Here is a 25382-nt window from a genome sequence, read left to right as displayed (position 1 = left end):
TACCTGCTGACCTGGCAGCTCTAATTTATGCTAACCTTGAAGACCATCATGTCTGCTGAAGTTCTACAGAGGATGCATTAACCAGAGACATCTTACCTCCAGCTTCCAGCCACCCCCACAAAAGAGCAGCTGCATCAGCTCTTGTCTGCCGAGACCTTCCCTGGCCAGAGGGATACAAGCTTGTCACATCACTGCTTGTGGGACAGGTGAGGAGTGAGAGGGACTCAGAGGGGCCAGAGGCTGGCCCGGAGGGTTGCACTCCCACCTGCGGACTGCAGACAGGTGAGATGCCAAGCTGCTTTTCTGGCTGTGACTAAACCATGCACTGCTTTTCCTTCCTCTGCTCCAGCTCAGACTGCAGCACAGACACACAGAAGTTCTGTCCCACAGTAATGCCTCTTTCACCAATACTTAAAGAAAAAAAAAAAGCACCTGGAAATGTGAGGAAAACTGTGCTTCAAAAGATTTATTACATATATTTGTACATATTTTACATGAATGGAATGTTAAACATACAACCTAAAAATCAATAAAAAAATATTTTCATTCGTGATTATGTACTGGCAAACCACTGAAAAGAGTACCTTAGAACAACTTAAGTCAACTTGCAATCATACTGCTCAATTAAAAAAAAACAAACAAAACAACAAACCAAACAAATATATTTTACATTTACATTAGACATTGCAAATTACATTCCGATTTCTGCTCCGGGTAATGAAGGAAGGTATTGTGTCCATTACCACTGCACATACAGGTGGCATTTCAGAAGCTAGCATGGACCTCCCTCTAACTCACTGTGGGCAAGGTTGGCTCTGTAGGAAGAGGCATATAAAAAAAAGAGAGCACACACTCTGCTCCCTACCAGCAGGTATCTGCCAAAGGATGGGAAGAGCCAGAATGAGATTTGTAATCAAGGGATAAAGGTTAACGCTGGATCACCACTCATTCAGTGCCACACTGCAGCTCTTAAAATTTGTTACAAGTAGTTTTTAAGTAATTCACTAAAGCATCCCCTCTACAGCTAAGCCACCTCCCTTCTTCCTTGAAAGTTATAGTGCTTTGGCAATATCAGCTAGGGGAGAATTCTTCACTGTATGGTAACGAATATTCCAGCTCCATCTTAATATATACAAGAGCATAGAATCAAGCTTTGATGTCTCTTCCTCTTAGAATTTCACACCTTGAGAGCTTGTGACCAGTCGTGCTGAGAAGTGTTTACTATGAAATATAACATATCACCATTAAAAGGGACAGATTTGAGGGAAAACAAGAGGAACAGGATTCAGCAACAGATTATGTTCTTGCAACGTCGGGTTACACTTGAAACTCTGCCAAAATCGAGCAAATCCTATTTATCATTGCAAAATCTTTGCCAAAGCACACCCAAGGGCAAAAGTCTCTCAAACAAACACGCATAGATTAAAAGCTGCCAGAAAGATCCGTGAGTGGGCTGGCTGCCTTCTAATTCTTGTACACTGGCAACTTATTAGATCCAAGACAAAACCAAGTCCACCCTTTTTCAGGTGCAGGATATTCCTATGGTGCAGGATATTCCTTTTTCAGGTGCAGGATATTCCTATGATGGTTTACCTGAGCAAGTCTTCAACAACTAATAATGCCCCACAGTGAGGTCATTTTACAGCTTATTCCATCATCAGCTCTGATGTAAAAATTGAAACATGACTTTACAGAACACAAGCAGCTTGGAAAGCCAGCCTGTAGTTGTGGAGTAAGATAACCAAATGTAATTTGAGAGTATGGACTGGGTTGGTTTTTCTGACCCCCATCAGGTTAAACCATCTCCAACCTGATTTTTACAAGCAGGTTACTTATGTGGAGAAACAGAAACATGATAGATTTTTCCTTCAGGAAACAAATCCTGGACATAGTTCTGTTATGAATTTCTCACACAGAGCATTTTGAATGACAAAAATTTAAGTGGAAGGAGCTGCATGAAAAAACCCCACATTTGGCTGGATTGTAGGAAATCCATAAGAAGCCTTCTCTTACAGTTACAACCTCTTACATCACTTCTGCTGATGCCAATAGAAAGCCTATTGATATGGGAATATGGCCTAACATATCTCGTCTTCAGCTAGGCAGAGAAGAAATTGATACTAAAAGGACTTGTAAGCTTGGAAGGGTGGAAAGTGAATCATCAAATATAGCACTCATCAAAAAAAGAGATAATCCTCCACTAGTAAAGGTGAGCTGGAAGATCCCATAGTAGCACTTCTGCACTCCCAGGCGTGTGGTAGTCTCTCAGCAGGAAAATCCCAACTGCACAGCAGAATTAGTACCAAATTTGCACACAAATACTCCTTCAATACAGGAAAGCGGCTAAAAGCCACAAGAAACTCAGAGGGATCACTGCCTGTATCAAAACCAACATGTTTTGCCACCATTTACAAAGAGAGAATAGTAACATTCAAGTGCCAAGTTCCTTGCTTTTGGTGGAACACAGAAGAAATGGAGCAAGTTTCTAAAGCCCTCACGCAGAAAAGGCAGCGCACTAAAGGCGTTCTTAAGCACATCTCGCATATTAGACATATCCCTCCAGAAACACCAAGGATCCACATTTCTGAATAGAAATTATCTTTCCCATATTTACTGAGATTTTAGTGTCCTGGGAGTCTCTTCTACCAGCTCTCTAGTCTTTCAGCAAGGCTTAATTAAAAACCCAGTGCTCCTAAAATTAAGAAGTAGGATAAATGTATAAATCTTGAGATTCAGTCGTAAATCCCCTAGTGGAGATGCAGGAAAAAAACCAAGGTCACAAGTATCCACCTACATTTTTGTACATTGCCTACACATTTTCCATTCCAAAATACCCCAGTACATTTACCCTTGATTATGATAGCTAACCTGACTACAAATAAGACCATCTGGTTTTGGCTTTATCCCTCCCAAAAATAAAATACCAATAATTTGTGGTGTGCTTGGTATTTTTGCTTTTACATCCCACTCAATTAATTGCTGAATGTACACACTGAAAGAAAATGAGCTACCTCCTTCCAAAGGGAAGCATTATTATAGATATACTGACTTGTAAGAGCCAGAACAAAGGGTGTCCTGTGCTGACAGCAATCTTGACTCCCTTGTTATAGTACGGGGTGTGGTTAAACACAAACCAACTCACAGCCACCTCCACTATGAACTCCAAAACACGAGCTGCTACTGAAGAGACATGGGTATGTTACAAGTTCAGAAAAATCGCACATTTCAAGACAGTGTCAAATCTACTCTTCCCCTGCTGGCAAGCAGCATGTTTATGGCAGACCTGAGTATGGGAATTATTTCACACCCTTACATATTTAGGGAAGATACAGGCCAGATGACAGAAAATACTCTGAAACAGCACAGAATTGGCAATCTCAAGATATTTACAAATAGGCAAAGAAGCATATCGCACCGAAATTGAAGTTATTGCTTCTTGTGGACAAGTGTGGTGTTCCTTGTTTGAGACACAGGACTTGTTTGGTGTTTATTTTTCCCTTCTGAAGCACAATGAGTTGACACCCCTGTGAGGACATTTTCAAAATGAAGGTGTTGTCTGTGACTAAAGCTGTGCATACTGCATGGTCATCACCAGCTGATGGTGACAGAAAGCTTATCTAGGTGAGTTTCCACTGGTGTTTTCAAACCCAAGCATCACTCTCATGCTTCCAGGGTCATTCCAGGCTTGGTCTATGTTACAGGCTTTGATTCAAGAAAACCTCCCATTGTCTTTCAGAAGAGATTTGTGGATGCCAAGAACATCAAACTAAAGCTTGTATCAGTTCCTCAAATAATCCAAGGAATTGCTCCTCTACTGTGCTGATAGAAGCAGCAATGGATCTTGCCTGCAAAAGCATCGCCAGTGCGATGGCTGGTGACCTCATTTTCCAACACTGTTCCTAAACATGGGACAATAGCCCTAACTGCTGGGTCTTTAAATCAGCTACTTCCATCTGAATACAGAAGATGAAAGGTTTTGAGGAAACAGTAAGTGAACTACAAGTATGAACTACAAACTCAAGTTGTACACAGATTTATGTTTCTTGTATTTTTGTACTTAACCCTCAAGCCAAAGACTATCTATGACCTCAGAGCACAGGACATCAAAACACTGACCTACCCCCTTTACATGACTACAGGTGAGTTTCTGCAGGCATGAAGCCGACAGTAAACATTAAATCAACGCAAATGGAAAAGTTTTACTTTCAGGAGATATCAGGAGTTTAAAACATTGGGAAAATGGGCCTGCAGGCAACACCACTATTTGAGTATCACAGGTGCTGTAACTCCTCATCCCCTCCCTCCCTCCCCCAAGATAATACAAGGCAACACAAATATTCTCATTGAAAAAGGACTCTGTACAGGAAATGACTGTACATTTGATGTGACTACAGAATTGAGCGTGTGACAAAATGATTCTGCTCCCACTGAAAAAGAGAACTCAACAGGGCCCCATAGCTTACAGGTTCAGCTGAAACCAGTGATGCAAGCCCAAAAGTATAGAAACTGCACTGTCAGTTGTGACAATTATCTCATTTGGACTCCTTTAGATTTGCAGCGTAATAAAGGCATTTTACAGAGCAACATTCAGGAGAAAATGTTATCCAGGGAAGAACTGCTCTTCAAGCATGATGGGAGAGTTTAGGAACATGAAGTGCACTTCTTCTCCAGATAGCAGTAGTTGCTCCTATTCTTTGCCCTTTTTGATATAAATCACAGCAGCAACAGAGAGAAATGTGTACTTAAACAGAAGAAACAAACAGAACAAAGAAAAAACCCAAAAACCCAACCAGAATTATTTATGTACAAGAAAAAAAGTCTGACGTGTTGTGCAACTTATTTTAACTATCGAAACTCACTAAGAATACTGTTGCTAATAAATATTCATAAACTCTTCCCTGTGTTGTGAAATTCAGAAACTACTACAATTAATTCTCGATATAAAAAGTATGCTTCTAAACCCTGATATCTGTTCCAGTTCATTGTCTTTAAAAAAAAAATCATTTATTTTAACTGTGATACTTTGTGGGAACTAATACATATCCACAGTTTTACTCAGTGTACCCACCCAGAGACATCCTATATTATGTGGAGCTCTGAAATACCAATATAATACAGTAAAATAATAATAAATTAAACAAATGCAGATGAATTTAAAAAAAAAGAAAGAAAGAAAGAAAGAAAAAACCCAAACTAAATAAAAAACCACACTGTCAAATGCTGGTCTCCACATGAAGACACCAAGGGTTTAGATGCAATGTACTACAGATCCTGCGACCAAAAAACACATTCAAACAAGGAAACGTGAACTTGCGCATGTTCGAAAAATAAACACAAATCCCACCTCGATGTAATCTCGCCCATGCCTATAAAAACCTCTCCCTATGCCCACACTTGCAGTTATTCATTTACACCTCAGGAGGCAGCCTGGAGATGAGAGTAGTACAATAAAATAATTACCTGAAACATCTTTAAAAAAATACCCGTTAAACAAATTACCTTAACTGGCAGCACTTAAAATTGGTAATTCTTTTCTTTTTCCTATTTTAAAAAAAGTTGCATAGCTGTAAGATTTTGCTTTGCTGCATTTCTTTCTGTAGTTTTGACTCATGAGCAATAAAAGAGACGTTTTAGTTACTTAAATAGCAATACAATGTGCAGATTTCAACAATCTCTATAGCTTGATCAATATAAATTAGTTACCTGTCTTGGTTTTACTCTTTGGACTGCATTGTGACAAAGGTTTAGTTACAAAACGTTGAAATACAGTATTCCTACACAGAGCGGGTTATGTTTTCTGTTCTTGAAAAAAGTGAAGAACGTAAAACAGGGTGTGAATTCAGTAAATTAAGGTCACACTGTTAGATTTTATTTAGTTTGCCATTCACTGTCCTTCAGCCAATGAGAAGGTGACAACGTTCCCACTTCAATCTGGGGCCGTCCCCCTGCAAGGGTCTCAGATAGCACGTATCGAACCGTCTCCGCTTCCACTGGAGGCAGTAGGAAACATGTCCAATAACTCGCTTCTTCACAGAACCAGAAGTTAGGCTGAAGTTTGGAACTTTGGCCTTCGATACAAAACAGTGTCAGTAATGTCTCTGGGGAGTCGATTGTTACAGGATGTGCAGCATTTTCAAAATCCCTGTGTGTCCTTTGCATGAGTGTTTGGTATACTGAGCACTACTGTCAAGTAACGGTGTCTGCAATGCTTTCTCCATGTCACTGTCCATCTTTGCCTTTTTCAGCCACAAAGAACTAAGTCTCAAGCCAGGCACGCTGTGTTCAGCAAGAGAACCTCACATCTCCTATGTTTTCTGATCAGTGGAAGCAGCTGTTGGAAAAGCAGAGCACAAAATACCATTATTTCAGTACAGAAACCATTCAAACAGCATCAGCACAACTGAGTTTTCCTTCCTCTTTTTTTCCTAAGTCCCCAGTTATCACCATCCCTGCTGTGGAAAAAGCAAATAGAATTTAACATGAGGCTGGACAGCCATGAGCATCATGTACAAAGACAGAGGTCTTCACAAACAGCATGCAGCCTTCTGCCACAACCAGAGACTGGGGGCAATATAGGAAATGTGTTTGGTTATTAATTTTGGCTAACACTGCCCTGAGATTAAAACAATTATCTCAGTAGGAGGAGCTCTTCCTTGAGGTTTTCTTTGCTACCCCTACAACACAGACACATGAAGCAACATGAAACAAATGCACAAATAAATGCTAGTCATGAATATTTCAGTTGTTTTTTTAAACTTCCATCAGAACAACAAAACCAAACTCTCAGCTACCAGACAGAATTTCAGATATCTCTGTTTCTCTAAGAATTATGATTGTTGGTGTGCTTCGCAATGCATAGGGGCAATTATTTAATGTAAGATAAAATTTCCGAGTCAGTCAACTAAAGAATAAAACTATCCTTTAAACTTTTAACACAGATTGCAGATCTGCAACCATTAACACAAAACATAATCTGGAAAAATGTGAACTTCTGTGAGATGGGATAGAAACATGTCCACATTTTTTATTTATTTGTATGCTTTAAACATTCTGGAATGCATTAACATTAAGATAGTTTTGAAAATACCTAGCTTCAATCTTTTCATATGATTCCAGAAGCCTTCTGTCAGAAATACATGCCAGTACTCATGGAACAATCCAAAATGACACAATTGTATTATTTTGTTTCATTTCTATAGAAAAATACTCTTAGAAAGGTAATGCTAAAGGTTTCTTGACACTGACTTGTCACTTTGCAGTACTAAACCTGGAAAGAGCACGCCATGCAAGGATGTAGAATCCTTAAGCTTTTATACTGCAATATACATCAATCCTTACTGATTAATATTGTAGTTCTGAGACACAGTAGTAAATTCACAATTAAAAAGAAATAGTACAGTTATTTCAGGTAATCAAGATATTTATTGTTGGAACATAAATAAACATTACCTAAAAATATGAATCTTGTCTTAATCTGATGGATGTTCAGGGCAAGATCTATTTACTTCAAACCATTCATCTATGCAGCTGTTGGATGCAAGACAAAAAATGGGAACAATTGACATGAATACCAGTAATATTTAGCAGTAGGATATGAATATAAATTGGTTTCTCCATTTCAATGACTAGTAGAATTTTATATTATACAAAGAAGTATATGCATATACACACATCACTGGAAAAATTAGTAACCCCAAACCACAGTAATATTTGGGCATTAAGCACTGTTGAAAACCTAAATTTCTTAAGTGTTACAATTTTCTAAGGAAGCATTTTACAAATTACAGATTTTATATGCAGGTTAATTAGCTACTAACATTATCATCTTGCTTATGTCATTCACTGACATTTTACTTTCTGTAAAGTACAGACACTTATGAAAAAAAATGAAACAGGTTAAAAAACCATTCCCTCCTCTCCCTGCCCAACCCTATTAGCATTTGACAAAACTTAAGCCCACATGACCTAAGATCCTCAGCCATCATACACATTCCTTCCCCATCCAGATGATTTTACAAGAATGAGAAGCCTGTAGCAGGGAAAATTAACTTCAAATACACTTGGTAGAGATGGAGAAAGATGTCATTTGAAAAATATCTTTAAGACTGCTACTGCTGTTTCTTTGTTACTTTTAAATGCAAAAAAAGCAACTAAGTTTAAGCACTTCTTTAAGCACCCTTTAAGAAGAGTTACCCCATAAATGCAACCTTGTGGAATTCTACATCCATCCTAAGGAATACTTGCCCTTTATGATATATGCAGAGGCAAGGCAGCCGTGCTATAGTATCTCCTTGCTGCAGCTCTTCCAGGCATATTGCACACTCCCCAGCGTCTTTACTCAGCACATCCTCTGAGGAAAGAGCACAAAGTGAAATGGTTAAGAACCAGAATACTACAAGCAAAATGTTCTTTATTCAGAACATCAAGGACAGCTCTGGAAGAAGGTATTTTGTCCTGCAGAAAGGTAAGGATCAGTGATACACCAGCTGACTGAAGATTCACGATGAAAACCCATGCTCAGTTTTCAACGTGGAAGTCAAGTTCAAGCCTGAATGTAACATTTCTCTGACAAGGCACTGTAGGTAAAAAACTAGGTGAAGTTCTTCCTAGCTTCTAAACACTTAGCCTGTCATTTGATTTGTCTACTCTCCTACTCATCTCTCTTCTATACATCTGGCTTTCTTCCACCAGCCTTGCTAGTAACTCATATTTCACACCTTCAACTTCTCACCACACTAGCATGTTCTACATCCCATCCACCTTTTTCTCAGTGTAAAGTATGAAACTGCCAACTGTAGGAATGTGAGATTTCCATGAAGGAAAGGTCATTGCTGTATAGCTCCAATGAGTCCTGGAGACACTAAATTTTTTGCAGCATTACCAAGTCCGAGAACAAAGCAGGAAAAAGTAAATTACTAGGAATGCAAAAGAGTTGGGTTTCACTAAGAAGTTTCTGGGAAAACATATTATTTTTAATAAAAACCTTCTCTCTTGGACACTTCTATTAGCCAGAATGTGGAATGCAGAATTCAGTCAGCACAAACAGAAGATCACACAAGGCCTTCTTTGCAGATTAGAAGTCCCTGTTAGACACAACCTCACACTCCACAGGGCACTCCCAGCTAGAGACCACGCAGCAAACCAACCGGCAGATCAGAAAGGTGCACTCTTGGCAAAGTAAGTCCACATGTTCAAGTTTCCATGGTTTCATGGGAAAAGCTTCCTTTTCATTGCCAAAAAGCACCTCAAGTGATTGCTTATGGAGAGTACTTTTTGCAGCTATGACTGAGAAACCAGCAGCTCTATACTGTTCTCTCCTGTGGCTCCATCACCACTGGCGTTCCGAACACAAAGAATGACAGACTACTAGAAAGCTATCATGGCAGCAAGAAAGTAAAAGGAAATTAGGTCTACATTGTTTCCATTAAATGACAGTCAGCTGTCTTGCAAGGGCTTGGGTTTCTAAAGCAGTGGTTATTTCAGTCTCCACTACATTCACTGGATATGCTAAAAATCCTGTATAATGCCACGTGTGTAGCACCTTCATGGAGATGTGCAAAATATCTAGCATGCAGTGAACTATTATAAAGAAAAATATTAAAAACAAAAATATAAAAATATACATCCACAACAACAAAGAAAATTTTAAAATGTTTTAAAACATTTTATGCACAGAAAAACTTCTGTTGTTCAATCAGAAACTGTAAACTTCTCAGAACATTAGAGATACTAGGGAGACAAGGTAATTTAAAACAATAGAAAATATTTTAAGAACTCTTACCTGTCAACTTGCCCAGAAGAGGGTGCTAAGGATAAATACTTCCTTGAGGTTGGATTTTGGTATTTGGTTGTTTGGGGTTTTTTTAATACAAAGGTATTCTAATATCTGACCAGGAGGCAAAGACTCTCCAGACACTGTCTGGATAGAAAGATATCAATCTTTTTCTGATGCTGTCAGACTTCATCCTCCTAGACCACCTCTTTGCACAACTTCACAAGAACTCCTGTGAGCAGTTCTCTTCTCACAGTTAGGTGGTAGGAAGCAGCACCATTAATAATTCAAGCATGTATCATACATAGAGAGCATATTTTAAAAAGTAACTTTTTTCACAGAGTCCCTTTATCAGATCAGCAGCTGCTACCCAAACCAAAATGGGACTAAGATACCTCTAGTGAATTAAATCCCAGCCTCACTCCCTCAAGCACTCTCAAGAGGGAAGCATTTAGTCAAGCTTTGATAAGAGAAATTGAAAAGCTGTCCGATAAAAACACAGTTCATAAAAGAAAGCATTCCTGTGAACAGCTTTTCCATCGTTCTCTATTGTACATGTCTGGCTTATCCTGCGCTCCCCAGACTGCTCAATGCTTGGGTCTGAACTCCCACTGAGCAATTTAACAAGGTTCTGCACCTTTTGGCTAACGTTAGGGCATGATGCCAATTCAAACATTTGTACCTCCCACTAGCCCTGGCGTAAGTGTCTGACACTCCTTTTATTTTCCCTCTAGTATTCCTGTACTCTCCCTCTTGCCAGTACTGGCCCTACTGCACAAGTCCCTGGCAAACAGATTGCTGCCCTGCCTGGCTTCACCCCAGGCTTTCCAGCTGGGATGAGGCACCAGGCACACACTGGGCTTTGCCCAGTCATGCCAGAGGGAGCTGGTGTGAATGACAGCTGGCACAGACTGGACCTCAGAAACATGGAACAGCTCTGCCATCCCTGCAGGAGAGGTTATGTTAACAAGTCTCAATGCTCCTCTTCCTCTGGAATAATGAGGAATCAGCATTCCCTGCTTGTCTAAACCTCATGAATCCTACCTAATGCTCTTGTGCATAAATACTGAAGGTATGAGTGCAAAAAACCAACTGCTGTAAATGCGCATGTGTAACTTGCACGTTACCATACTCCAAACCCATATAATTACCTTATTACTAATTGCACACATAGAGTGATGACAGCAAAACCAATCCTTCACAGAATTATGACACCTTAGATATGACTACCTTTAGACCATTTTAGGTGATTCAGGTCATCAATCTCAGACAAAGAAAAAGGAGGGAATAATCTGGGCCTTTAGACCATTTTAGGTGATTCAGGTCATCAATCAAAGAAAAAGGAGGGAATAATCTGGTTAGACCTGCATCTGGTCAGAATTTGTTCTGTGCTTGTTTTACACAGCATTCTCCTACACCAACACTGGCTTGTATCAGATAGAAGTCAGTTTAAGGGCCATTTAACAATGACTTTTAAACATATCTGTTACAGAAAATCTGTATATCATTTTGCACAGAACCACTGCAGTCTGAAGAGGTTTTTTGTTTTGATCTTTTCTTGCAGCAGAGTGATTCAGCAGATACATTTTATTTTCAAATTTTTCCCTTAAAAAACCTAAACCAACAACAAAACACACAAACTAAAAGAAGGAGCAAAGCAGCTTAAAACTTCATCAATGTTATGATTAAAACATTTATATCAGTGTATTACCTAAACGGAAGTGGGAAGAGGAAATAAGCCACATTTTTCCATTTCACCCACATGTGGGCACATACACAAATACCTCACCCCCACATCCAAGTGCACTGCCCCCAACAGGAGGTAAACAGTCCTCCACCTTCCCAGCTACTTGAACAAGTACTCACTAGCCAAAGACTGGTGTCAAAGATGAAATCCTGCAAAAGAGCTTAGTATTTCCCTCCTGAGTCTGCTTTAATGCTTCTTCCTCTTCTCCTGTATCCCTGGTTACTACTATTTTAACTCTGGATTGTCAGAAATTTTTCCTCCTAAACTTCTGCTTTTATCTTTACTGGATAATAAATTCTATAGCATTTCTGCATTTATAGCAAAATAAGTAGTAGAGGATTAAAAAACAGGCATTCTGGCAATTTTGCACATACTTTACTAATTAATAACTTTTCTTAGAACTTTTGAAAAGACATCTAATAATTATGAAAGCCACTAACTCAGCCATGATTAGGATTATAGGCAATATCTGTGATTAAAGTGTCTTTAAACTGAGGACTGCAAAACCGTATGCATGCATACCTTCTGGATAAGGTAATTAAAATCTGTGCTGATGCGTTTGGCTTTGCCTTTTAAAACACAGGCAGATATAGCCCCAGGCTCAAGAAACTTGAAGTCACAAATCATGGAGATGTCAATATATTTTGGGAGCTATCAATTTATAGCTGCATTATTTTACTTCTCTCTGGGCATTCACTTGAAACAGAACACTAAGTTAGAAACACCTTGACCCAATTCAGATTGACAACATTTCAAAATGTCTGTATTTTTTCTAAAATTTAAAACCTTAAATGTCCATGGAAGCTGCCATCACAGATAGCTTACTAGTGTAGGACACCACAAAGGTCAACCCTTTCAGGAACACAGCTGAAACTTAATTGAAACACATCTTTTGGACAGTATTTGAACTAAAATTGGTAAAACAACAGCCATTAAAAAATACTGATGAAACTTTATTAAATAGTACATATTACCATGTATTTGTTTTGAAGCTGATGACTAAAAATTGTCTTAGTAAAGTACTAGAGACTGTCGCTGCTTGTTTTTAAATGGAGTATGCAGAGCTCTATACATCTAGAAACCAATATATTTATTCACATGTAGAGCATAAATTCATCCATATTGCAGAATTTACATTTTTACTGCTATCACCTTCGCTGATACCACAAAGAGTCAAGGAGGGCCTACATGTTTCCACACGTACCTTACTATTCAGCAGCCAGGAAGCATGCATGTATGTGATTACACACTTATTTAATGTTACTGACTTCATTTACTAAATCTTTATGGCTTCTGTCACATCTGGTTTTCTCCCTCTCTGTTTCTTTCTGGCCATTTCTTACTATGCTTTCCTCCTCTTCACACTCCTTTTCCCTAAAATGTGTTCTTTCTAGACCTGGATTTTCTACCACTCCTTCTGCCCTCCATCATCTCATTTCATTTTCTCCTGCACAGCAGGCACTGGATGAAGGAGGAAGAGAGAAATATTTTTAACTATCTGATAAAAATAATATGGACAGCCTTTTTATATGGGGTTAATGTCCTTGGGTGAAGTGGACACTAGAATGGAAATAAAACCATCATGCACAGGAAGTGGTTCTCTCATGTAGCTCAGTGACTGAGCTTTGCAAACTGGTATTGGCTGCAAGCAAAACCTGTCTTTCCCAGTCCATCCTAAGCACTAGGAGAGCCAGCAGATCCTTTGACATTACAGCTGGTTTTCAGTATTCTGGCTGCCACAAGAGAAATACACTTGATTCTCTAGGGATCATTCTTGGATGACCAGGTCAGCCATCCACTGCTGCTCAAAAGTTGAGGCAGAAAGACACTCTGAGGGAAAGATGATTCTTAAGTGCTCAGAGCTCCCAACAGAAGGAGGAACATCATCAGTCATCACTGCAGATGCTTATTTTGCCACTCAGCTTTCACAGCTACAGGGTCAGTCAGCAGACTGAGCAAGGCAGAGCTGGAGCCATTAGCTTAGTTCACCTATGAAGATTGTGCCTTCACAGCCAGAAGTGGAACTTCACTACCCTCAACAGTGTAGTGGAGAAGCAGTGAGATCCTAACTAGAAAGATTTCTTTTTGTGCTAGTATAAGCCACCTCCTCTGGATCAAATTTAAAATGGAAGATACTTAACATAGAATATTTTAACTTGTACCACAGCTAAGCAGTTTTCAGGATTCACAACACCACAAAGTTGAGCATGTGAATAACTTAAATCCAAATTCCCTTCTATGCTGCTGAAAAAACCCAATACCCTTGTGCTAATCAAACAAGCACAGGTGGTAACCCTTTGTGCATGTGGTAATACCTAGAACTTAAGCAAGCCACAAATACCTTCCCAGCCACAATATACAAAAACTAAACCTCTCCAAAGCAAGCTAGCAAGCTACAACAAATGTGACACTTCATCAGATACTGACAAAGTGCTTGATGAATTGCTGGGTTGGGTGGTGTGGTGATATTTTTCAGCATCTCACTCTTCAGCCCTTGCAATATGGCAGCCCATTACAATTTCCTACTCAAAGTCCAGGTGTTATCTTTGCTTTCCCCATCCCTCTCACATTGCTCAGTGTTGGTCCAGGACTGAGATAGTTATGTACAAACAGATATCCATCATGAAAGACTTCCTGTATACACATTGTCTACGATCTTTGGTGCTCCCTCTTCTTAAAACACAAAAGTAAAGGGGAGAGAGCTTGCAAAACAAAGGGAAAGTCAATCAAGAAAAATATTTGCAGAATCAGCCTAAGTGGCAATACTTGTGTAGCAACACAGGCTGAGATGGAAGGAGATGGCTGCAGAAGTTTCATTGGTTCTTAGTTAACCCACATTTGAAGAACTGGATTTAAATTTTTGTGGGACGTTCTGAGCTTAGTAAATTCTGAGAAATAGCTAGATGCTTCCTGTTCAGACAGATAATCATCGGGTCTATGGTAGAGAAAAAATACTTCTGGTGAGATAAAGACAAAAACTGAAACAGTAGTGATAGAAATACATTTAAGTGAGCAGGAGTAAAAAAGTCTGTGTTGTGTAGTCATAAGTTTACCTAAATAGAATTGTATCCAGGTAGCTAATTAATAGAGAAGGCAGAAGGATTTGCACACAGAAGAAAACTGAGCTCTTTTGTAGAGAGATTTAGCTTCAGTGACCACAGGGGAAACCTAGCTGGAGCTATATGACACAGGGTGCCAATACAAGTTATGGTTCTGAAAAAAACCCAAAAATTAAATCCCAAGTATAAATAACACAGGTTTGATACAATGTGCAATTAAGGTATCTTGCTTGCAGACAAAGTCAAGTTTGCACCTCAGGGCTCTCAGTGAAAAGCTACGCATTGCAAAAAAGGCCAAGTAGTCAGAGAAATAAAGCTCCTCACTTCCAAGCATCCACATCCACGGCCATTCCTGTGCTATATCAGTGTACCAGCTTTCTCAGTCTATATTTACATTGCTGACAGAAAGTGTTGGGGTGAAATAGGTATTCATACTAGACCAATTCCATTAGCCCAACTGGCCATGAAATGTCTTGTCCTCCCATCATAAGATTAATTGCTAGTGACTATGCCTTTCCACAGTAATTCAAGATTTGCTCTCAATACAATTATCTGATTTTGACTCTAAAATTTATGCTTAAGTCTTTCCAATGTCTGTCCACTGTTTAATCAGTCTGCTTGCAGTTTAAGATGCCTTTGGACATTAAGTAATCTCAAGATAGTTAAATTCTCCTGTTGCACTGACTACAAAGATAAGTTCCATTCATCACATTTGTAAGTACCATGAAATTTTAGTCTAGGTTTGGGCCAAAGAGCTGCACCTGTTCACAAATGAACCACAAATAAACAGTTGTGTCCTCCAGAACATAATGTAGAAAGACTTTTTGCCAGCCTCACCCATCTTGTACTAAGTCTCCACTTCAAGTAAACTGACATATATTTGTTTTTTGAATGACCCAAGGGGTACCTTGTTTTTGAAGAGTCTTCTGTAGCATGATGTATTTTATCCTGAGGCTTACCCGCTCCTGTCAGAAACATTTGCTTCTGGGAGACAATACTTCTAAATATTGTCTTCTCAGAAGGTGATTGGGTAAAAAAGTCTTGAATGCAGCCATAGCAAACTTGTGCCCCGTGTGAAATCCCACCACGAATGGTGTACCCTAGCACATGCTGGCTGAAACAAAGCTGCTCCTTGCAGCACATGAAATAAGGAAGCTGCCTTCAGGCTGTTTTCTTGGGTTTTCACCAGCATTACATGACCTCTCAGGTTATCGAGTGTTAATCTTGAATGTCAGGAGTTAAAAGCAGCATGTAAAGGGGCAAACCCACAAGAAACAAAACTGCAGCAAAACAAGATACCTTAGGAAACAGCATAAAGAAAGGATCACTTGGGGAACACATCCTCCTCGGCTCCATCAGGGAAGAATGATTTACACTTCTCAAGGCTGAGTTTACCATCAAAAAGGATCTTACACCACAAGTATGCTACAAAAGGAGGAGTGGTTGATTAAATGGCCAGAGGCAACCAGATTGTATTGCTGACAGAGTCTGCTGCATTTAGAGAGGATCCTTTTTTACGGGGAGCTGGAGATAGAATAGAGCTGGGATGAAAGTAACTTGAAAGAAGCAGGCAAGAAAGAACTGAAGTGTGGGATCCACATATGCAGATATTTTATCATTTTTGTTTGTTCAGGAGTAAAACAAAGCAAAATATTAAGTGCTGCTTATGCATATCCACCAATTTATACCAGTACTAAGAAACTGCTATGACAGACAAAAAAATCAGCTTAGGTCTATTGAAAACTTGGGACTGCAGTCCAGAAACCCAGTTCAAAGGTGGGTGAACCATACAGTTTCTGCTTAAGAAACAGACAGGGTTACCATGCAAGGTACACTCAAGAAAAATGAGAGACCTGAATTCCAGCTTGCTTTGCATAGCAGATAACTTCTTTACCAAAGATAAAAAACCACCAAAACCCAAAACCAAACGTATGTAAACCCAAACACACAAAAAAACCCCAACCACTCTACCAACTAACCCAAACAACAAAAAAACCCCAACCCCACCAAGGCATATAACCCCAAGAATATTTATCTATAAAAGCTTCTTCTCGTAGTAAATCACTTGGGTATCTGAGTTAATGATTTCATGAAGAAAAGCTACCACTGTGGTCAGGGGAAGAGTGAAGAACTCCTTCAAAATACTGTGTAGAAACAGTCTCTTCCCATAACTTCACAGTCAGAAGGAAGATTTCACTCAGATGCAGTAAGTCTGTTAAAATGAGCAACTTTTGCAAATTGAGACTGGATGCTATCACCAACAATGTTCTTAAAAACTTAGCAGGTAAGGCAGAGCACGGATGTGGCAGAGGAAACAACAGAAGATGTCTGTCTGATCGAGCTGAAGGAAAGATCTAAGTTGGATAAGATCTCACAAGTGCAGGATGTTGATGTGGCCATTCAAAAAGATCCCCACTGAGTTTAGGAAATCCCTTTTGCTTTGTCAGCTTTTTTAAGTGACTAAATTTCTTTTCTCCCCAATGCAACAGAAGACCTAAAAGATTGCAGAGAAGAGTTTTCCAAATGGCGAGTCTTCAACCGTTCACCACCACTGAAACTACAGCCAGAAGCCAGAGAAATGGCTTTGCAAAGATTTTCAAACAAGATGTTTCATTCTTTGTGGTCTGCAATGAACTAGGAGTGTGACGGGGACACACTGACCTAATGAAATGTGTGAGAGAACTCTCACATGACAGAAGGCAGACAAAACAAGCACATTAGAACACTTCACAGAAGGAAAGGGTAGGGCAGTAAGTGTCCCTGAACAACAGAAGCAGAGAGAGGGAATGAAGAGAAGCAGCTTAGATGAAGTTATCTATCCTATTAGTCTGGGCAATATGGGTTACTTTCATGGTGACTTGTTTTGAAGTTGGATGAAGGATTTGATTCCATGTTTTGTTCACTTTGTGCTTTTTCAGGTTCCTATTCCAGGCTTCCTATAGGTGCCCGAAGCACAATGAGTTTTGCCAAATCTTTTTTCCAGTCTTTTAACATTGGCCAAGTAACTGACTCATTGCAAGCAGAGGAGTTTGGTTTGATCTGATGCAAAATGAGCGCACAGGGAGATGGCATGAAAGATGAAATTATGAGCCTAAGGTAAAACAGGATGGGGGGAGAAAAAGCAGGTGTGTGTGACTAAGACACTATTCTTAGGGAAGATAGGATGCATTACCAAGCAACACACAATGAAGGCACTGGTGCCAAAACCCAGGGTGCATGAAGTCTGGCTTATTAACCCCAGTGCCAGGTGCTAGGCCTAGAAGGTACTTTTCACAGCAGGCTCCAGATCAGCCTTCTCCAGATGAACACAATGTCTGGTGTTAATATGCATACACAGGATAAGGATATAAATCACTGCATAATTTTTACTTGTCTGTCTTTTCTGTTTGCAGCAGACTGCTTTTTACAAGCTATTCCTATTTTAAATGCAATTATCTTTGTGATATAGATGGAATGCAAAACATGTCTGAATGCAAACGTTCTGATAACATCAGATATTGAGTCAGAGTTTTCAAAGTTATCTCAGTTTTTCTACTCTACACTAACCCATTAACCAGTATTATAATTTATTGCAGCAAGCATAGAGATACAGTATTTCTGGTGCTAACAGGTACCTACAGGTTTTTACTATCCCAGAGAGATACTGAGTATGTATTGAATTGCAAGAGGATTAAAAAACCAAAACAAAACAAAAACCGAAACAACAAAAAAACAAACCATCAATAAACCTTCCTTTAAATTTTAAAGTAAGTGAAATAAAAACCAAGCAAAATTCCAACAGTACTCAGCAACCATGATCATTCATGAACAATAACACAAAAAGATTAACGTGGAAGATGTGTTTAAAAAACCAAATGTCCCCAAAGACACTTCTCCAGTATTTGTTCCAAGTTATATGCCCATAATCTGGCAGTATATTTCTTCAGTCATTTAAAGTTTTATTTTTCTCCTTGTTTTTTTCAATTTAGAGGCTACCAAAACTACTGAACACAATTATGACATAATTTCAGCTAATAAAGCCATATATTAAAAGAGACTTCCTTGGAACTGGGAGAAGAAAAAGGTAAGTGTTAACCAAACAATTCCTTCCTCTACGTCTTCATTCCAAACAAATAAACATTATTTATGGGCTAAAAATTAACAGTGAATACTACACTCTTGCTTAGCTACACAGGGGCTATCAAATACCTAACAATACACATTAATAGTACCTAATTAAACTTCACACATGGAAGGAGGGCATGAGGAACATGGTCAAAATTATGGAAATCTGGTAAGGCTTCAAATTACAGATAGCTGGTAGTGCAGGGTTAAAATGGAAGTTGAGGTTTTTATGAGGAAGTTTTAACAAGGTTTCATGAGTGTTAATAGAATTAATCACTAAACACCAGTGAAGTTTCTCATGTTTGAGTTGTGTGTTAGAACTTGACCTTATTTCTGAAGCTGAGCAAAGTTACACAAACTTTGGGGAGCAAAGAGGTTCCCCAGGGAGGATAGAAGAGGCAAGTCTAGTATTTTGTCCTTATGTCAGTAGGTGTTTTACATCCTGTTCTAGAATCACTGGATTTTGTTAAAAATACTAGAAACTGGTAATCTTTCCCCTGTGTAAGCAGTGATAAGAATCCCCAGTTTAGAAGTGAAAGTACTCTATCACACTAGCAGTGTTCTCACCCAGCTTGTTTCTGAAGACGGTAATCTTTCCCCTGTGTAAGCAGTGATAAGAATCTCCAGTTTAGAAGTGAGAGTACTCTTATCACACTAGCAGTGTTTTCACCCAGCTTGTTTCTGAAGAGTTTGGCTTGTTTTACCACTGGAATCCCCTACAAAAGCTGGACTGACTTCTTTTGTGCATTGAAGGGCTGAGTCTGCAGCTCAGAAGCAACAGACTAAGTAATCAAAGGGCAGCAGATTTTAAAGTAAGATTTTAATCTGAAGAAAAAAAATAAATTACAAATGACATTTCAGGCAATAGTTTCAAATTGATCTGCCCTTGGGTCAGTTTCTGAGTCAGAAGGAGTAGCTCTTATTTCATACTGCTTTAGAGAGAAAAGAAAAAAAAAAAAAATTACAAATGACATTTCAGGCAATAGTTTCAAATTGATCTGTCCTTGGGTCAGTTTCTGAGCCAGAAGGAGTAGCTCTTATTCTTTCATACTTCTTTAGAGAGAAAAGAAAAAGAAAAAGAAAAAAAAGGGAGAAAGTCCTGATCTGCAAATAATCTGTATTAGATCAAAACAGTGAGAAATTCAGGGAGGGAAATACCATGAAATTCCTACACAGATCACTCAATCTCAGCAAGACGTACTCCGGTATTTATTTTTTAAGACTGAATAATTTCAAGTAGTATTATTTCAAAATCCAGCAAATGAAATCCATTTTCTATGATTAGAAAAGGGATATTTGCAAGGTTTTGTCTCCACAGGGCAGGCAACTAAGGAGAGAAAAAAAAAAAAAAAAAAAAAAGGCAGACTGCTGCTAGCAAATGAGTGAAATCTTAAGGTTTTAGAGGTATCAGCTTTAAAGACTGCGGAATTACCACAGAAAACTAGCAAAACTAGGAACATTATTTCCCCCTGGAGCGAAGTTCCCAGCAGTCACAAGACTGCAGCAGTTGCAGACGCGATTTATGACATCCTCTGAATGACCTCTGGGAGCTAAAGACTGATTAAGTGCAAGGCAGGGAAGGTAGCTCCTGTCTGCCGGCATCACATGGCGCGGAGTCACAGCGCGGCAGCAGCGGGCAGAGCTGTCCCGGGCGCTGCTGCCCGCAGCCCCATTATGTAAGCGGGGCACGGCGACACACGGCAGCGCAGCCCGCGGGTCCCCTCCCGCGGCACCCGCCGCTGCTCCTTGCGGCACCGGCTCGCAGGTGTGTCCCACAGCGCGGCAGCAGCGGGCAGAGCTGTCCCGGGCGCTGCTGCCCGCAGCCCCGCGCTGCCCTTATGTAAGCGGGGCACCGCGACACACGGCAGCGCAGCCCGCGGGGCCCCTCCCGCGGCACCCGCCGGTGCTCCCTGCGGCACCGGCTCGCAGGTGTGTCTGTCCTTTTCTAGGACAAGAACTGTCATTTGATTTCAGCAGCGCTGCCAGTGCAACAGCGAGGCAACAGAGGTGTCTGAGGTTAAGGAGTGGCATGTAAGCAAAAGAAATCACTCGAGCTATTCAGCACATGAATGATCCCATTTTCTCTGTTTCTTCCAGAAACAAGCAGGCTTGTTCTATAGCTGTCAAAAGCTTTACTGTATTTATCCACTGCCGCATATAAAATATTCCCATGGCACAGGTATGCATTTAAAGAAAGGCAATTCCACTGTATCGAGAAAAAAATGTTGTCCTGCTCTCAAGAACTGAATTAAGTATGAGGTGACATTGAAGCTATTTTGCCATGGCTTTGTCACAGGAAGTTCAGTCTAGCAAATGTAGGTCTGGCTGAAGGGAAAGTATGCAGAAAATACTTCTCCCCAAAGGTATGTTAAAAGAGTAAGTCACATGCACAACAAATTAAGATATTAATAGGCGTGATCTCTGCAGTATGTCCTTCTCAGCAGGATCCAAGCATGTCCACTTTAGTTCATTACAGTAGAAAGAAAATCCAGCATCATCTATTGAGCATCTCCAACCTGAACCACGAAAGTGAGCTTTACAAATCTATATCCCACATTTCTCTTGCATGAAAAGTAAAACAGTAAGCAATATTGATACTTCAACCACCGCCACTACCTCTCCATGAGTATATCTTGCAGAGATAAATGGGGCAATGTGCAGTTCTGGGAATTGTTGCTCCAGACATTCAAAGTACTTCCCTGTCAGTTACACTGTGTTCCCATTTGATGAGCTTTCTTCACAGCCACACCAATACAAACACACAGCTTACTTTTCTGGCTCCATGGCAAAGGGTTGACAGTTTGTGGGTGTGGAGGAAAGATAAGAGACTGCAGCTTCTAAAAGTGCTGCAACTCCACACTGTAAGAGACTGACCCAGTTCATCCAGTGACTGAGTCTGGAATGGAGTCACTGAAGCAGGTCCCACCTCCTCCCTTTAGAGGCAGGCACAGGTTGCACAAGTTGAACTAGAGTGTGGTCTTATTTAGTGATATTTATCAGCATTACTCTTCAAGATGAACAACCTCCCTTCCCAACAAACTCGAAATGTAACAGGCTCTTTTGCAGTGATGCTCTTCCGTGAGGTACCAAAAACTGTTGAAGGAGAGGTTTGGGACAGTGGGAAGGAAATACAGCTTTATTGAACAAAGGGAGGAAGAAATTAAGTTTGTTGTGTTCCTCTTGGCACTCTGGTTTGAACAAGTAGCTATCTTTGGCCTACACTGGTGAACATCAGTAAAAGTCTGCTCTTGTTCAAACATTATCAGCAATTCTTAAAGGCAGAAAGTACAAACCAGTCAATATATTTTAATCAAACACTACTTAATACACAATTTCTCTGCCCTCCTCAAATTTAACAATGATTTGAAAGACAAGTTATGAGAAGTCTGGGCCAGCATTATATTAATTCTCAGAAGAACATCTGTGCAAATGTCTGAGATGAAAATTTTATTTACTATAATAATGTTCTACTGTCACCACATTAAAAAAATCTTGACGTTAAACAGTTCTTTATATTTTCAAGAACTGCTGAAGAAAACAGTTTTAAAGCATTGGGGAAACTGAATGAACCTCCTACATACTCTGGAGGATGTTCATGAGAACACAAGATCAAAAGGAAGAGTAAATACCACTATTTTAACTGCAAGCAGGGGATAAGTGTCTTTTTACACGTTCTGTTAAATTACCTTTTAAAGTATGCTCTTCTGCCTCCCCAGCATCCCTGAGGACAGAGCACAGAACCACCTAGGGCAGAGTAAGAAACTAGAAACCTTTAGCCAGGAATCTTGTTAAACTTTAAAAATTACAGAATCAAGAAATTCTATGGAGAATTTTACACCTTGGATAAAGTGGAATGAAATAACTGATCTGCCTTAGCATTATTTTGTACTGCTCTGCTAGAAGTCTAGTCCTATTAAAGGATGAGGACAAGGAGGAAGGCTTAAGCTTTTCCAGGCAGACTGGCAAGATGCCCTTTTGCAAGGTCTTTCAAGGTATGATCTCAGGAACTCTGGCAGAGAAATTAACTTGAAGTTAATAATCCTTTTCATTCCTGAAGTTTTGAGTGCATCAGTCAAAATAGTTGAGAGCATCAGCCCTGCTGAATCCTCTCCCTTGGTGCACAGAAGTGACCACGCAAATCAAGTCACTGCAGTGTCAAAATAGTTGAGAGCATCAGCCCTGCTGAATCCTCTCCCTTGGTGCACAAATCAAGTCACTGCAACGGGCAGGACTACCAGAATCATGCATTTTGGTGCTTCAAACATTAGGTTAAGGTGCACTGCTTTTCTTTTCTTCTACTGAGCAATATGAACTCAACAAGTTCTGGCATAAGTATCTTGCTCCAAAGACACTGAAACAGGCAGCAATCAACAAAGTTAGTAACTAATTTAATAATTTAATTGACCTAAAAATTAAGTCAAACCCATTTACAAAGAACGTTTCCAAAATATTTTTATTTAATCCTTTAGGTGACTCATGCCAGTATTAAAGTCTCTGCTCTTGATCAAAATGCATGTTATGGCCATCATTTCAATGCTGACAACTCCTCTAGAAGGATTATTGCTTACACAGATTCCAGCTCAAGATTCTGCTCGCCTGCAGACCTCAGCATACGACAGTCCCAGCAAGAAATGCTTTCCTCTCAAGACAAAACTTAACACAACACCTCAAACCAATTTAGAACAAAAATCAGTGTGTTTAAATCACAACAAAACCCTGCTTTGCATCCTTGCCCATCTGAATCAATTGCAGTGTTGTGGCCCAAGTCAGTTTGAGATCAGCTCAGCTGGTCAGAGCATGGTGCTAATAGCACCAAGGTTGTGGCTTCTATCCCTGTGTGATTCATGCACTTAGGAGCTGGACTCAATGATCCTTGTGTGTGCCTTCCAACTCAGAATATCCTGTGATTCTGTGAATTTGGTTAGACGGCATGGGAACATTCCACTATTTGTGCCTGGTGATGCAAACACCCCAGAAAACAAAGTACATTGCCAGAGAGGACGAGCACATTGAGTTCCACTCCTGTTTTTCCTTCTGGTACACATACCTTCATTTTTAATATTCTGTCTATAACAGTTTTCCACATAGTAATTCTCCATTTCAAAGAAATTGGATAAACTCTTAATATAAAACCATATCTGTAATCCCTGCTATCTGTGATATCGGATCTCCTGCTGTTTTTTAATATAATAAGTCTAAAAAATTCACTTATTGTAACTTAATAGAAAAATTACTAAGTCCTTATTTCAAATAAGGAAAAAAACTTCAGCAGTTCATGCACGGGATGTCTCAACATTGTTCCTGTCTGAATTACACTAGTGCAAACTTTTCCCCTTAAAATGAACCTGAGTAAATACGTTGGCCAACAGTCAGACCCGCTGCCACATGTGAATTAAATGCAGAGTAGTCAGAGCAAGAGCAGCACTGATGTCAAAGCAGAACCACCCCTGAGCGAGCGGCTTTGAGGAGATGGGCTTAGAAAGTTTCCAGTAGAACACCATTCCAACAGAAAGTGCTGACTTGATGAAACCCAAAATATTCCACAGGAATGTGCTAATTCAATCAAAACTTTTGAAAGAGGACAGGCCGGCTCGCCAGGCCAGCCAACCAGTCTAGTGAGCTGACTGGCTCTCCCCAGCCCTCCAGGGTCACTGGCTGCCCCAGCTGGCCATGTGCCAGCCTGCTCTCCCTGCCCTCTGAGGGGCCCTCTAATGATAATAAAACTAATGGAGTCTTACAAAGTGTGCTGAGAAACAAACAAAAGAATTTAAAAATGAGAACCAGAATTATTTCAGAACCAACTGCAGGGTTTCATCAGAGGATATTGGGTATGTTTATTGCAAAGGATCTAAAGTCACGAGTCTCTCTTGAGTCTCCTCAATTTTTTATAAAATATCTTCCAGTGAAAAAAGCTGTGTCAATAATGCAAAAACAGAAGCAATAATTGTATTCAAGATCTAAACTTTACCAGGCACCTGTAATCATCAGCAAGGAGTTTAAGGTAAGTTGCTTCCAAAGCACTGAGGAAATTGACATAAATGCCTGTACCTGACCAAAACACAGGGCTACAATTTAAGCAACACCTTTCACAGAGCAGTTCCTAAGTGGGCTCCCTGCTTGTCACTATGACAAATTTGAACAAGATGGTGCAAGGGGCCTCATTTAACACTCTGGAGAAGCTCAAAGGAATCAGTAGGGCTACACAACATTTTAGCAGTCTTTAAAAAAAAATAAAAATAAAAAGACCCTGTCAACTAACAAGTAACCCACTTTCTTCAAAAACTGGCTTTTGGCAACCTGTGGTTAACCAGTGCATGGGACCTACTCTGCCTCCTCAGCAACTCAGCAAGAAACAGCATTTGCTAATTGCTAGGAAAGGTTTTTAAAGACAACATCACCAAACACCACGATGTTTTCTGCACAATACCATTCATTTAACCAGCTTTTGTATAAAAATGCCTAGATATTGGTTCATGTGTGAACACCACAAGTAGTTGAAGGAATGTGGAACAAAGTTCCACAGAAAAAAAGAAAGAGCTCTTTTAAAATGCCTAATTCAGTCAGCAATGAGATCTCTGTTGCAGGCAAGTCACATGATTTTGAAAGAATAAGGCTAATAAAATGTACTGATATATTTATATGAAAATCAGCACAACTTCCAGCATAGAACTGAGACAATTTTGTGACCACTCTTTCAGAA

At 39.8% G+C, this 25382-nt stretch overlaps 1 protein-coding gene across 1 annotated transcript in view; it reads right to left on the bottom strand.

Moving 5' to 3' along the window:
• Nucleotides 1-439: 439 nt before the first annotated feature.
• The window catches only part of ZNRF2 (zinc and ring finger 2), a 59815-nt gene continuing 34872 nt past the window's right edge, over nucleotides 440-25382 (bottom strand). Inside the window, exons 3-5 of the mRNA XM_039709879.1 lie at nucleotides 8245-8350; nucleotides 7450-7527; nucleotides 440-6331 (exon numbers count right to left, since the gene is read on the bottom strand). Coding sequence (XP_039565813.1) covers nucleotides 7470-7527; nucleotides 8245-8350 — 164 coding nt within the window. The 3' untranslated portion in view covers nucleotides 440-6331; nucleotides 7450-7469. The remainder of the gene's footprint in view (nucleotides 6332-7449; nucleotides 7528-8244; nucleotides 8351-25382) is intronic.

This window comes from Passer montanus, unplaced genomic scaffold (assembly GCF_014805655.1).
Source record: "Passer montanus isolate IOZ18808 unplaced genomic scaffold, ASM1480565v1 scaffold10, whole genome shotgun sequence".
Classification (NCBI taxonomy): domain Eukaryota; kingdom Metazoa; phylum Chordata; class Aves; order Passeriformes; family Passeridae; genus Passer; species Passer montanus.
The sequence above is the reverse complement of the archived record's forward strand: the minus strand, read 5'-3'. Positions and strand labels throughout refer to the sequence as shown.